The following is a 14,417-nucleotide window of genomic DNA, read 5'->3' as shown; positions in this document are numbered from 1 at the left end:
TAATCGAGATTGATTACGATGATTGTATATTCCATTTGTGTCCTCCCATCTCTCATGATAGGTTGTTGGGTGGTTAGCTTTTCTGGACACACCTAATGTATCACTTCTGAGGTGACTTTGATCTTTTATAGTATAATGGTCGTAATTCCTTAAAGTTGCACCATTATAATTTGGATTACGCATAGCGTAATTTGCCTCATCCTCAATAATGGGATAGCTATAATTTCTTGAGGGGTAAAAATACCTTAGGTCCTTAGTACGAATTAAACTGTAAATCAGATCGTCCTTCCAACTGGTAATATGCCTTACTGCACGGTTGTCATCAAAGGTAACAACAATGCAGTCACCCTCAGTTGATTTAAATCTATGGCCCACCCAGTCGACCCTCCTAACGTTTGTAATCTTGCCACTAATGTGGCGAGGGATCGGTCTGTGGGCAGTTAACCAGTGACTTACTTTGTTTTTCAGATCCCCATATCTCTCCTCCTTACCCATTTCTAACTGCGGTACTCCTATCATCACTATGGTGTAAAGTTGGGATTCAGGGGGGAGATTAATATGAATGGGTTTCTTATTTTGTTGGGGCTGCGTGTATTTTTTCGCTGATCGTGTGTTAGAGGTTTGTAATACTATAGGAGTAGGCCTGTCAGGCTCAGCCTGAACATCAAAAGGAGCGGAAGATGTACCTTCCGTGGCCCATTCGCTCTCGTCACTACCAGCTGAGGGGCCCGACAAAGTAGTGGTCATAGTCGAGGAAATTAATACATTTTTATGTGTACTTGTATGTTGTTTTGGGTTAATCTGATCTTTAGCATGCAACAGAATGGGGGATTTTGAATTATGACCCACGGTTTCTAGGTTATCTGTCTGAGTGAAGGTATTAGTACATTTGGGCATACTAGTAGAATCCTTATATTGAAATTTGTTAAGTTTCATTAGGGTTTGTTCTATACTAGCAATTTTCTCATTTATAGGCTGGAAAAGGGATCTGATCAACTGTTCCAGATCTGTCGGATAAAGTTTATCTGTTACACACACATCTTCAGTCTGTGTTGTCTTATTTATAGCAACCTTGCTGTTCTTTGGCAAATTTTCAGTGAGCGATAATACCGCTTGCTCTGCGGATGTTGTAATCTTGTTAGAAGTACTGATTATTGGTTTAGCCAATCTGAAGTTTAGCCAAACGTCTTTTGCTGAAGTTTTATTGTTGCCTATAGGTTTTTACGTCTTCCTCATAATAGATTTTGATTTTTTTTTTCTTTCCATAACGCCATTTCTCTATTTTTGGAGAGGAAGATTTATCTGCATCTAATGTGTTGATTAAAGGGGAGCTTTCTGCAAGAACAGCCCCTGGGGAGTTCAATGACGTGTTTCCTGAGTGTAAAGAACATGAGTTAACCACACCAGTAGGAACAGATTGGGGACTACCTTCAATACTGATTGGTGGAATAAGTGAGGCTGGTGACATATTATTTCTACAGTTTTTACCATTAGGCAATCCCGAAAAGGACTGCAGTAAAAGTGAATCCTCTGCACCGGTAATAGACTCCACGGTGTTATTCTGTACTGTAGTATGCATTGAGAGGTTTGGAAAACACAGATTTGGGGTCAATGAGAGACGTCTCTCCGTATTTTGAATTGCGTCAGCAACCACACCAATGGTTTTTTGTAGCATTAGGTCTATGGCAGTGAGGGATGGTAGTGGTGTTACTGGAGCAGGCTTATTTCTAGTAGTTGATCTAGTCGCCATGGTGGTCTTTCTGGCCTTTGTCATTGTATGCTAGTTACCCAACTCGGTAACGGTACGGTGTAATACGAACACCGAGTTGATACTAAATATAATATACAAGACACACAATCTGCCAATAGACCTTTAGATATGACAGTATTATCACCTCAGTGCTTTGTCCTGACCTGTAAATAGTTGTTATGGGGGTAGCCCGTCCCGTCTCCTTTGGTCCCCTGAGGGCCCGCCCTTTGCCCGGGCTTAGCCCGGCGCCGCCCGCGCGCGGTCCCGCGACGCGGGGAGTGTCCTCCAAATTTAAATGCCTCCTGGCGCCAAATCGGTGGTGTCGATGACGGCTTCCTGCCGCAAGGGATCTTGGGGGTGGTAGTCCCTCCCGCTCTGCGGACGCGCCGATGCAAAGAGACGCGGCGGCGGGGAGAGACCCACAGGGCAGCAGGAGAGCGCGGAACAGCAGTGGACACAGCAGTCAGGTAGAGTTAATGTTTTGTTTTCCAGCAGCACGCCCGCTCTGCCGAGAGTGTCCTCCAAATTTAAATGCCTCCTGGCGCCAAATCGGTGGTGTCGATGACGGCTTCCTGCCGCAAGGGATCTTGGGGGTGGTAGTCCCTCCCGCTCTGCGGACGCGCCGATGCAAGGAGACGCGGCGGCGGGGAGAGACCCACAGGGCAGCAGGAGAGCGCGGAACAGCAGTGGACACAGCAGTCAGGTAGAGTTAATGTTTCGTTTTCCAGCAGCACGCCCAACTTACAACTATCTACTGCTAAATATATAAGCTGAATTTGCTCACTGAAGTTTTGTATTCGCCTTCTTCGATAGTTGAGCCGTTGTTGCCTTTTAATGAAGCCTTAACTGAACCTATCCTGGAAGTGTGGTGTAAACCACTCTCTTCTCCTGCTGTATCTAAATCTGTGGCAAGGAGGTATAGATCGGCTCCAAGAGATCCTCCTTTTCTTTCTACACATCTGTCTCCGGAAAGTTTGGTGGTGCAGGCGTCCTGTTCAAAACAATCTTCAGGCGCATTCCCATAGGCTCCTGCCGACAGAGACTCTAAAAAGTTAGAGCCAGCGGCTAAAAAGGTCCTTTTATCCTCTAGCATGGCACTAAAATCAACCAATGCTACCTGTTTGTTAGGATGTTACATACATGCATTGATGGATTCGGCTAAGCAATTGGCGCTCAAGTTGCCTGATGAAGAGCGGGGAAATTTTATGGAGGTCCTGTTGGATGCTCAGGCTGCTGCTCGACAGGTTATACAGTCTGAATGAACAAAAAAGACACCTGAGCACAACATGTATGTGTTACTTTCATCCTCTATGCATTAAGCACTCTCAACAACACTATCACTACATGAGAAAATAGTTCCACATCGTTGGATATCAGCGTAGCTGTAGATCAATCCAATTTGTATTTTCTTTACAAAACACAACAGCCGACGCGCGTTTCGCCCCTGCGGGGCTTCCTCAAGGCTGTAAATAACATATAAAACACATATATTGGAATATATACCTCATATAGTATATAAAAACAAATTATTCAAACAAAAAAACAATGTGTGTCAAATTAATTCAAATAATAATCTATGATGTTATCTTATTCACGACCACCAAACACCAGAGAGTGTCTAATATAGAAAAAAACAGTGTTTTTCATGGTTTAACAAATTCCTCACAATGCAGGTAATGATGCACCCAGTGAAAGAATTGGAGGGCCACCAAATATCTGCCCAACAGTAGTTCACAGTGTCCATTTAGTCAAAAAGTGATATTTATAGACATACTTTATATTTAGCCCAATGTAAAACACCCCAAATGAGAAGAAAATAAGAATTCTAATTCCCTCACCTCTCTAATAGTCTAACTCACACCTTGTATAGTCAATAAACCTGCCAGTAGTTTTGCTTCTAACCAAGCATCTCGTATGTCCAAAAATGTTGTGAAATAAATGTTTTAATAGAATTGTAATTCTCCATTCATAACCGACACCCAACAAAATCCATAGTATAGTCACAATTTGTGTGTCAGGATGCGCAAAGCATAAGCCTCCTCTTACCTAATTATTGTATTCTCGAATTGTTTGCCATTTGTTTTAGAAACAAATAGTAACTCCACTTCATGTCCCAAATGTTAGCGCTGTAGCTTCAAACAATCTCCTAGAGCCATAATAAGTTCCATCTACCACAAAAAAGATTTTTATGTATAGATATATATTGTCACAAGTACGAATGATAAATCTATTTTATCTTAGAATATCACCACTTGAATGTTATTATTAGTTTATTTGACCCCATTAGGTGCATCCATGGTGAAACAATCCTAACTATATTTGTTCCATTGGTTTGCTCAATTATACGATTCAAAATTAGTGCTCAATGTGTTTAATCGAGATATACGTGCCACCGAGGTCACGTTTCACACCACCGTGCCACATACCCCCAGCCGATACATCCTCTTTGTATTAGGAGCTTCTCGGTTATACCGCCCATTTGTTTTTCATTAATTGTCATTAGCCTCAATCTTAGAAACTTAATGGCAATACTAAAACAGTATGATAACCCTTCAATATTAGGCATTAAATATTGCGTCCACGCTAATTATACTCAATTCTGTGTTGAGGACGCAATTAGAGAACATGTCTCAGATTTCCTTGTCACTTACCAAAGCATTTCACTTGTCTCATTCGCAACATTAGTATTTCTCCGAGTTCCGATTTCCTTGCGCCCGGGTCTCCCCGCTCGTTTTAAAGTACGTCGACGTCAAGAAGTAAAAACTAAAGAGGGACACTCTTACTTGGATTGTAGTATTTACGAGAACACTATGGCGGCCATCTTGGAATTGGCATATAACGCATTGTTAATCAAATCGTATTCATTAGCTACAATTTTTTGGTTGGAACCTATATTCTGAATATATTGGTCCTTCACCCAGTGCCTTTTATCCTCACTAGGGTGCATCAATACCTGCATATTATATATAACTGAGCTGAAGTCATTCAAGGTCTCTAGAGCTATGGCCAGATCCTTGGGCCTCACCACCACCTCTCGTCCTGCACAGTCTGCCTTTCACCCCTTTCGTGGCTATGGAAGGGGTGCCCCACCACATTCCGCCCAGGGTCACAGGCCGGCGCAAGCTACCCAGCCTCTGCGCAGATGGGGTCGTGGGACCCAACGCCGTTGGTCTGGGGGCCAGAGGGCGGGCCAATCCACCAGTGCCCCCTCTGAAGCAGCCTCTAAACCTTCCTAGTCTGACCTTTCAGGGCCACCAATTGCCAGTGGGCGGCTGGATCCGCCATCACCTCTCCCCACTGGCACAACATCACATCAGACAGGTGGGTTTTGCAGATAGTCCGAAGGGGCTACACCCTCCCCTTCGAGACTACCATTCCCTCAATGCCACCAACACTCAATCGCATGTCAGAGGATCACTTGGCCCTTCTCCGTCAGGAAGTCACGCCTCTTTTAGCCAAGGGAGCCATCGAGCAAGTCCCTATTCCAGAAGAAGGTCGTGGTTGCTACTCTCACTACTTCCTGGTGCCCAAGAAGGGCAAAGTCCTGTGTCCTGTCTTGGATCTCCAGGACATCAAACCGCTTCCTCCGGAAGGAGAAGTTCAAAATATTGACTCTGGCTCAGGTCCTGTCTGCCCTCGACCCTGGAGACTGGATGGTAGGTTTTGACTTGCAGGGCACCTATTTTCACATCCCTGTCCTGCCTGCCCATCGGCGTTACTTACGGTTCATGGTAGGCCATGAGCATTTTCAGTTTACCATACTCCCCTTTGGCCTTATCAGTAGCCCTCGGATGTTCATGAAAGTGATGGCGGTGGTCGCAGCTCATCTGCGCAGATCAGGGGATCCAGTCTTCCCCCATCTCGACAACTGGTTGTTGAAGGCAGGCTCGCCCCAGGCTGTCTTCTCCCACCTCCAGACTACGGCGGACCTCCTGCATTTGCTGGGGTTCACTAGCAATGTGCTGAAGTCACTCCTGATTCCCTCTTAGAAGCTCCTTTTCATCGAAGCAGTTCTGGATATAGCGCAGTTTTGGACTTATCCTCCCGAGCAGCGAGTCCGGGATATTCGGGCTATGATACCGATGTTTCAACTCTATCCCGGATTTCGTTGGGATTCACCTTAAGGCTGCTGGGCATCATGGCCTTCTGCATCCTGCTGGTGGGCCATGCCAGGTGGCTTATGCCAGCTCTGCAGTGGGACCTGAAGTTCCAGTGGGCGCAGCATCAGGTTGATCTTTCTGATGTCATCCAGATCTCGGAGGGCTCTGCACGCCAATTGCAGTGGTGGCTAACGAACCAGGATTGGGTCAAAGGCAGATCCCTCTCCCTGCCCCAACCAGACTTCACAGTGGTCACAGATGCAACCCTTCTGGGATGGGGTGGCCACATGGGAAAGGCAGAGATCAGAGGCCTCTGGTCTCTAGCAGAGTCTGGGCTCCACATCAACCTTCTGGAGCTCCGGGCGATTCATATTGCACTGAAAGCATGCCTTTCTCTGTCAAGGGAATAGTAGTGCAGGTGTTCTCAGACAACACCATTGCCATTTGGTACTGCAACAAACAGGGTGGGGTGGGGTCGTGGACCCTACGTCAAGAGGCCCTTCGCCTCTGGACATGGCTGGAACATCAGGGCATGTCCCTGGTGGTTCAACTCCTGGCAGGTTCGCTGAACACCCGGGGTGACGAACTCAGCTGCCGGTGCATGATGTATCACGAATAGTGTCTTCACTCTGAGGTGGTGCAAGGTATCTTTCAGCAGTCGGGATAGCCTTTGTTAGAAATGTTTGCCACTGTAGAGAACGTGCAATGTCAGCAGTTCTGTGCATTGTAATTTCTAAGGTGGCACTAGCTCGGCAACGCTTTTCGTTGCAAGGGGAGTTCCGGTCTTCTATACGCCTTTCCGCTTATACCACTTCTGCCCAGAGTGCTGAAGAAGACCCAGCGCGACCAGGCCCAAGTCATTCTTGTGGCTCTGGATTGGGCATGAAGAGTCTGGTATTCCGAGCTCTTGAACATGGCCATCAATCCTCCGATCAGACTGCCTCTTGGGGAGGATATTCTGTCTCAGCAGCAGGAGACGGTCTTTCACCCGAACTTATCCAGCCTCCACCTCCTTGTGTGGAGATTGAGCGGTGACAGTTGACAGCATTAGACCTTCCTCCGGAAGTCTTTAATGTAATCTTGACAGCCAGGCGTCCCTCTACTAAAACGGTATACGCCTGTAGATGGAAGAAATTTGTGGCATGATGCACAGCAAAGGCTGTGGATCCCCTTTCTGCCTTCCTTCCAGAGGATCTCCTCTGCATTCTTTCTTTGGCCAGGCAAGGCTCTGCTCTGGGCACTCTTAAAGGCTGTCAAGTCCCCTATTGTATTTATTCTTAGGTAAGGAATCTATAACTAATAGTCTCTTTCAGATGAACAAGTTACTTACCTTCGGTAATGATATATCTGTAAGAGACATATATTAGTTATAGATTCCTTACCGCCCCACCCATCCGCCCCGTTCAGCTAGTGGACTTCTAGAGTGAGGGACTCCCTTTCAGGGCCCTAGTTTTGTGCACCAGTGGTCAGTGTTTTGCATGGCTCTGCGTTTCTGGCGTGGAATGTCGTGTAAAGAACTGATATCAGCGCGCAGGGGCAGCATCTAAGTAGGTACAGCAGAGTCGACAGACACCACCTTCCGACGCACAGGGGTACTGCTAAAGAAAAAATCTCCGGATCCAGTCTGACGCCTGGGGGTAATTCTAAGGTAAGGAATCTATAACTAATATATGTCTCTTACAGCTATATCGTTACCAAAGGTAAATAACCTGTTCTTTTGGAGGGAATGTGGCCAGTTGAGCTGCAGCTAACACAAGTACAAGATGTATAAAGTCACATAGCACCTATTCTTACGCTTTGTGTCATCGACCTCTGTCTGCGGTCCAGCCACGCTCCACCATGGAAAAAGCAGTGTTGTTTGTATTCTCCAGGCATGCAACCAAAGGAAATGGCTTTGTGGACTAACCTGCATGCATTCTTTTGGCACTATTCTCTCGAGGCTTCTTCCCAAGAGCATGCTTGATTTTGTCAGAAACGTATTTGCCCTCTGTTTCCCTTGACTAAAATTGCCCAACCCTACCCTCTCCTGCTCACTTTCCTACTTAAAATCTAACCACTAGTTGAAAATGAAAAAGGTTTGTAATAACTTTTACTGTTAAGCTGTAGGCTCCTTTACATTATCAATGCCCAGCCACAGACCCCTTAGCCAATCTCAAAGGGGTCTGGCCATACCAGTTGGGTCTTTTTCTAAAGAAGGGAGCTATTAAGAGTGTGTATACATGTAGGGCAGGTGTTATTCTGTGTATGATGCATGCATGTGTAGGTGGTACCTGCTCACAAGGTTCTGAATGAACAGTTACAGAAACAGTTTGGTTCATTGATTAGGTAGCACAAAGAAAGGTGTGTTAAATATAGGCTCCAGCCAAGCTACATTGAGTATGTAATTTGCCCTAGTTAGATTATCAGAGGACCAAAAGAGGGGAAGCGAGTAAATAGCAGTCTTGGGGCCCAACTTAAATAATGTTGGCTGAGAGGGAACTCCGTCGCAATTTCAGGGGGCAGTAACTGCATACGAAAATCATTTTGCTCCAAAACACCTACCAGAGTATCACATATTCTAGTACTATGGAGCTATGCCAGAGAAGACCCTTCTCTAGAATATAATCATGGTTTAAATACTGAATCAAACTGTAGACAGATAGCGTTTCCATGCTGCAGCCGGTTAGCCCCTAGCTGATAAACTGTGGCTTGTGCATCAAACACTTAGGGCCTGATTTAGGGTTCGGTGGACAGGATATTATATCACAAACGTGACGGATATCCCTTCAGACATATTACAAGTGCATTATGTTCTATGGCGCTATGGGGTGATTTAGTCTAGCTACATCGAGAAGAACATCATTACGTGTTGCCATAGGAACATGCTGCACTTGCAGGAAGCATAAATTAGTGGTAGACCCTTATATCATCAGCCTTTGGTGTTCAGATTGAAGCAAATGCTCCCTGATGCACCTGAAGGCCATCTAGAGCAGGAGCCAAAGTTGTACATTATCAAGCACACAAAACCAGGCCTGTCACATTGCACATCTCAGGGTTTATTCCATCTCTAAGTCCCAGTTGCATAATAGCTCTCTGTCGTGAGATAAGTCTGAGATGAAGTAGAAGGACAAGTCTCTCCGAAAGCCCAGGAATGCCAGGTGGAAGTCTGCTCCACTTCGCTCCCACTCCAGGAAGAGGTTGCTCAATCAACTGTCAAAAGGCCAAGCTGGAGTTTCTTGTGCCATCTTCAACTCCGTAAGCAAAAGACACACAATTGATGGACGGAATGCAGAACAAATCAAAACATTCACCCCAGTCATGAGATCTGGGTTAAATCCATCATTCTTTTGCTCACCATGCCACCCCTGGCCATATGCAAATCAGTCTTGACCCTTTGCCTCATGGGAACAGTCCAGCCCGAACTGCCAAGCCAGGTCCTCCCTAGACCGGAAACAAGCATCCTAGGACCGGTTTCGGGGTTTCCCCCCTCATCAGCCAGGATAGCTTGCTTCCAGTGGCACTGTGAGCCCAGGACCCACGTCTGGACATACCTGGCGCACGTAGGGCGAGAAAGCAAAAGACACACAATTGATGGACAGAATGCAGAACAAATCAAAACATTCACCCCCAGTCAAGAAATCTGGGTTAAATCCATCATTCTTTTGCAAAATTCTGGATCCAGTTTGACACTTGGAGAGATTTCCAGGATAAGGGATCTTTGGTACGATCATGAACCGACTTACCGAAGATAGATCCACTTTTCTATTAAATGCAGTGTGAGCGTGGCAGGGAAGTGGGTTTCTATTGCAGTACCTCTCCCTCCCCCCACTTTTTGCCAGACTACTGATGCACTTTTACTTGGTGTGCCCTGGGTCCCTGCCAATCAGGTTCCCAGGGCTTGTGTTCTTTCCCCAAAACCAAATGCAATTGGCATCTTTGGTCACAGGACAGCCCCTGGTAAATGGTACCACAGGTACCCAGGGCACTGTGACCAGTGAAGGCCTCTAATGGCTGCAGCACTTATTGTGCCACCCTCCGAGGCCCTGTACCTTTACACACACATACTGCCTTTGCAGGCTGCGTGTTTTGGTACAAAACAAAGTGAAGAGTCGACATGGCACACATCTCTGTGTACCATGCTTACAACCCACTGCCCTGGTATAGATCAGTCACCCCTCTAGCTGGGTGCACTATACCAGTGGTGAGGGTACAGGTGCATGAGCCCTGTACCCCTACAGTGTCTAAGTCCATTCTTAGACATTGTAAGTGCAGTGCTGCCATTAAGAGTATATGGTGCTGGGAGTTTGTCATTACGAACTCTACAGCACCATAATGGTTACACTGAAAGCTGAGAAGTTTGGTATCAAACTTCTCAGCACATTAAACCCACACTGATACCAGTGTGGGATTTAATAAAAAATGCACACAGAGGGCATCTCAGAGATGCCCCCTGAAAACGAACCCACCTCTAGTGTCCCGACTGAGTGGTTGCTTAGTCTGCCATCAACACACGTTTCTGGACCCCTGGGTCGAGAGCCTGCTGCTCTCGGGGGCCTGAAACAATGCACATCCTGGGTCGAGGAGCCAAGTCTCCTCCCCCAGGATGGGCAGGGTTCAGGAAGGGGAAGCTTCAAAGGCATGCTGCCTTTGTGAGCTTCCCCAGACCACTTGCTGCTTTCAGCAACTGGTCCCCACTGGTTCTACCCCCCACTTTGGGCGTGAGAACCGATGGGAAAAACAAGTGAGGGAGCGAGGTGTGCCCACCTCTGAGTCCCCGCCTTCTTGAGGACGGGGCGACCCAACCAACTAGGGACAGGCTTCTGCCCCCCTTCCACTGGAGGGTGGCACAATAGGGGGTGTACCCACCCAAGGGAAGGGACCCTTTGGTCCCTGCCCTCTACCGACCTGTAACGCCCCTAAATCTAGTATTTAGGGGGCACCCTGAACCTTGCATCCTCAGATCCAGAAACGACAAGAAGAAAAGAAGGACCAAACAGCTGTGTAGAGCTAACAAGAGGACGACTCCCACTGACCTGGCCCCAGCCCTACAGGCCTGTGTCCCCTCGAACCTGCTCCTGTGAAATCCTGGTGGGTCCTGCAGCCACCAACCTCAAAAACCCCAAAGGACCTGCCTGCCTACGCTTCCAAAGAGTGCTTCTCCCGTGAACACCGGATTTGTTCAACTGCAACCTCTGGCTCCGGCCGGACACCGCAAATCCACCCCACTCTGCACCCGCCGAACCCAGCCCGAGCTCAAGTGGAAAAACACCACGAGGAGGTCACCCCGGCGATCCTGACCTGAGATCCGGCGACCCCTGACCTGCCTCAAGCCTCCAGCCATACCTGCAGTCTAAATCCCGAAGGCCCCCCTAACCACGACCAGGAGGTGGTAAGAAGATCTGACCCCAAAAGGCACCCCTGCTCCCGACACCCCACGGCCTTGTGTGCCTAAACCGACCGTACCTAACCAACCCCTAACTTCCCAACTTACCTCTCGAAGTGGTGGTCGCACCAGAAGTCCTTCGTCTCTCTGCCTGCAGTGCATTTGCAAACCAGAGGTTCTCCATTGGAAACAACAGGGCGTCCGACCTCAAAACAGCACCATGCACCCGGCTGTCCTAGTGCCTCTGAGGGTGCACCTTTTGTGCTACTTTGTTTCCCCCTTTGCCCTGACCTAAACCCTAGGAGCTTTGCTCCCACAACCCAGTGGCCTCCTTGCCAGCAGCCATCAACCGGAGGCTCCCACATTGGGCCTCAACACTCTGCACCCGGCTGCCCTAGTGCCGCTGAGGGTGTAACAAGGGTGCATCACTGACCCCTGAGTCTAACCCCAGAACCTTAACTCCCACAGTCGATAACTTACCTTTGAACCGATAACCTGTTTTTCTTCCATAGGGTAACTTTGACAATTTTCTTCCAAAAGGTTTCTAAGTGTGGAGTTTTGAAATCTGAGAATATTCTTTAAAAATCGCAGAAATAACCAAAACGTTTTAACTTGCCTATTTGCAGGAAATGTCCCAGTGCTGAATCTAGGTGACCAGCACTGAGTTAGAAAAGTAACGTAAAAAATAACTTACCTGTAATTTACTGAAAAAGCCTATTCATTTCAATGTCCTGTATTTGCTAAGTATTGCAACCTACTGCATCCCCTGTAAATTAAACAAAGTACAATTCCTATTGCATTTTCAAACTGTTCTACATTCAGCAACGTATTACTGTAAAGTATTTAATGCTTACCTGTGCCAGGCTTACTTGGTTCTATAAATAAAACAGTATATTTTGTATACAAAAACAGTTGGCCTAGAGTTCAGTTCTTGAGTGTGTGAATTAATTTGCCGACTGAGTGTGTGCATCAAATGCTTAACACTGTCCTCTGATACTGCCTTACAGCTCGACCACTCTACCACAAATAGAGAGTAAGGTTCTATCTAACTTTAACCTCTGCCTACCTCTGAGGTCACCTGAACTCTATACACACTATACCTCATTTTGGTGTAGTATAAGCAGAGCCTGTTTCCCACAGCAGTTACTTGCCTCTATCATATTGGCCAGCACGTTCTTTTGAATTTTACAATAAGAGATTAAATTAATTGCAAATGCAGGTAGTTTTAGAAATGTATGAGTTGGTGTTGATTTACCATTTTTAACTGTTGTTATAAATTGCGAACGCAGAGTATATATGTTAATAATTGTGATATTTCTTTTAGGTTGGTCTTCCAGCAAAATCGGGAGTTTCTGGTGGGATTCTTCTTGTTGTTCCAAATGTCATGGGCTTAATGTGCTGGTCTCCGTGCTTGGACAAGTTGGGCAACAGTGTCAGAGGCATCCAGTTTTGTCATGTAAGCATTACACATGCTTTAGCGTTTAATTAGAAAAATTAAATGTGTAGTTATGTTCAGAGGTAAAAGTGAAACCAAAAGATTTAAGCAGCATGTGGGAACACTCACTTGCCCCCCCATAACTATTGCACTTGGTCATTGTGCTGACTATCGTTTCTGCTGCTTATCACCTTACATGTTTACATTAGCTACACACACCGAGCTCAAAGTCTGTACTGTGATCTTAATAATCATGCCATAGTCTGCTCGTAAGAATGAATGTTACACCGTGTGCAGAAGGTGTCGGTGTGTAAAAGGTGCTGCACATTAATGGTGAGATTGTCATCTTCATATCAACAGAAATTTTTCGATATTGATAATGTTTGTATGTTTCAACCAGCTCCTAAATTGGAAAGTTTTACACTCGCATTACTAAGACATCTTGTACTTTCTTCAGCTGTGAGAGAAATTGTCATTTCAATCCTGAGGGCCCTGAAGGAGAGGAGACCCTAATATTTTTAGCCACAATGTGCCACCTTTTCTTGAGTCCATGGTCCCTAACCTAAATAAGAGAATTACACTTAAAGCTACACGTTCTGAACCTATGGGGTATACTTGCCACCTACTGGAAGGACAGGGAACTGCTCTGTCGCTGTTGTAATACACAGCTTTTCATGACCAGTGGCGCCTACATATCCATAGGTCAATACAGGACATTACGCAATCCCTACGTATAGGAGTGCCCTTGTCACTTTCTTTTTTCCAGCAAATAATGCAGATGAGGACCCGCTTCTCTCGGACTCAGTAAATGTCCTACGTCGACTGTGGCATTTATAATTTGTGTTTTTGGATCTATTCTTATTTGTTTTTTTTTTGCTGTTCCTCTCTCTTCTTTTTCCTGTTAGGTGGGGTTGCTTATGCTCCAACGCTCCAGCGTCAAATGTGCCGTGCAATCGGCCATTTGCAAAACCTGATCCTCATTTCCTTTGTGTACCATTTTGCATCATTAAAGTGCCTGGTCGCTTTTAACCATATACAGTGTATCAGACGGACCTTTTAGTCGCAGGGAAGGGCTATGGAGCATTCCAAGAACAGGGGACGCCAGTTGGTTTGGACCATTGCATGCTTATAGTAATAAAGTACTATGTATGTGTTTTTTCGATGTTGTCTTTTTCCCTAATATGCTTCGGAGTGTGGTATTCTATGATAGGTTCCCTAAGGTCTTTCTCCTAAACAGAAAAGTATTTTTGCAAGCAGTCAGCCATACCTCAGATCATTTCTATAGTCTTTTTTTTTTCTATTAGAAAAATACCTTCACATATCACAAATAACAGTTATAAAAAAAAAATAATCAGGTGCAACAGTTGGTGCCTTATACTTATTCATCCGTCGTTTATATAAACAGTTAGTCATATCTCCAATCCCAGTAAAGTGACAGTGCATATTCATATACAGTTATACTTATTTGTAATACTTAAATCATATCTAAATTATTAATGTCTTCAATTCTAATAAAGCGCCAATGCATAAAACCATACTTATTCATAATTCATCAATCATATAAAAACATCACCCATATCACAGAATCCAGTAGAATAACAATAATGTTAGAAATTGGGTTACTGGTTGACTGGTGTATGACCCCCCTTCAAACAGTAAAGCAGTGTCAACATCACACAAAAAGATCCCACACCAGGTTTAGAAATTTTTTAACTTAAACGTGGCCAAAATGACAAAAATCTAATTATTTAAACCGAAGATATTGAATTT

General features: G+C 45.6%; 1 protein-coding gene across 2 annotated transcripts in view; it reads left to right on the top strand.

Annotated features, from left to right (window-relative positions):
• Positions 1–14,417, top strand: part of GLS (glutaminase) — a 932,984-nt gene that overhangs the window by 554,629 nt on the left and 363,938 nt on the right. For both annotated transcript variants that reach the window (XM_085648790.1, XM_085648791.1), the window contains exon 13: positions 12,537–12,668. In XM_085648790.1, the coding sequence (XP_085504916.1) occupies positions 12,537–12,668 (132 nt within the window). The remainder of the gene's footprint in view (positions 1–12,536; positions 12,669–14,417) is intronic.

The sequence above is a fragment of the Triturus cristatus genome, chromosome 3_2 (assembly GCF_964204655.1).
Source record: "Triturus cristatus chromosome 3_2, aTriCri1.1, whole genome shotgun sequence".
Lineage (NCBI taxonomy): Eukaryota > Metazoa > Chordata > Amphibia > Caudata > Salamandridae > Triturus > Triturus cristatus.
Note: the sequence above shows the minus strand (reverse complement) of the source record. Positions and strands in the feature narration are given on the sequence as shown.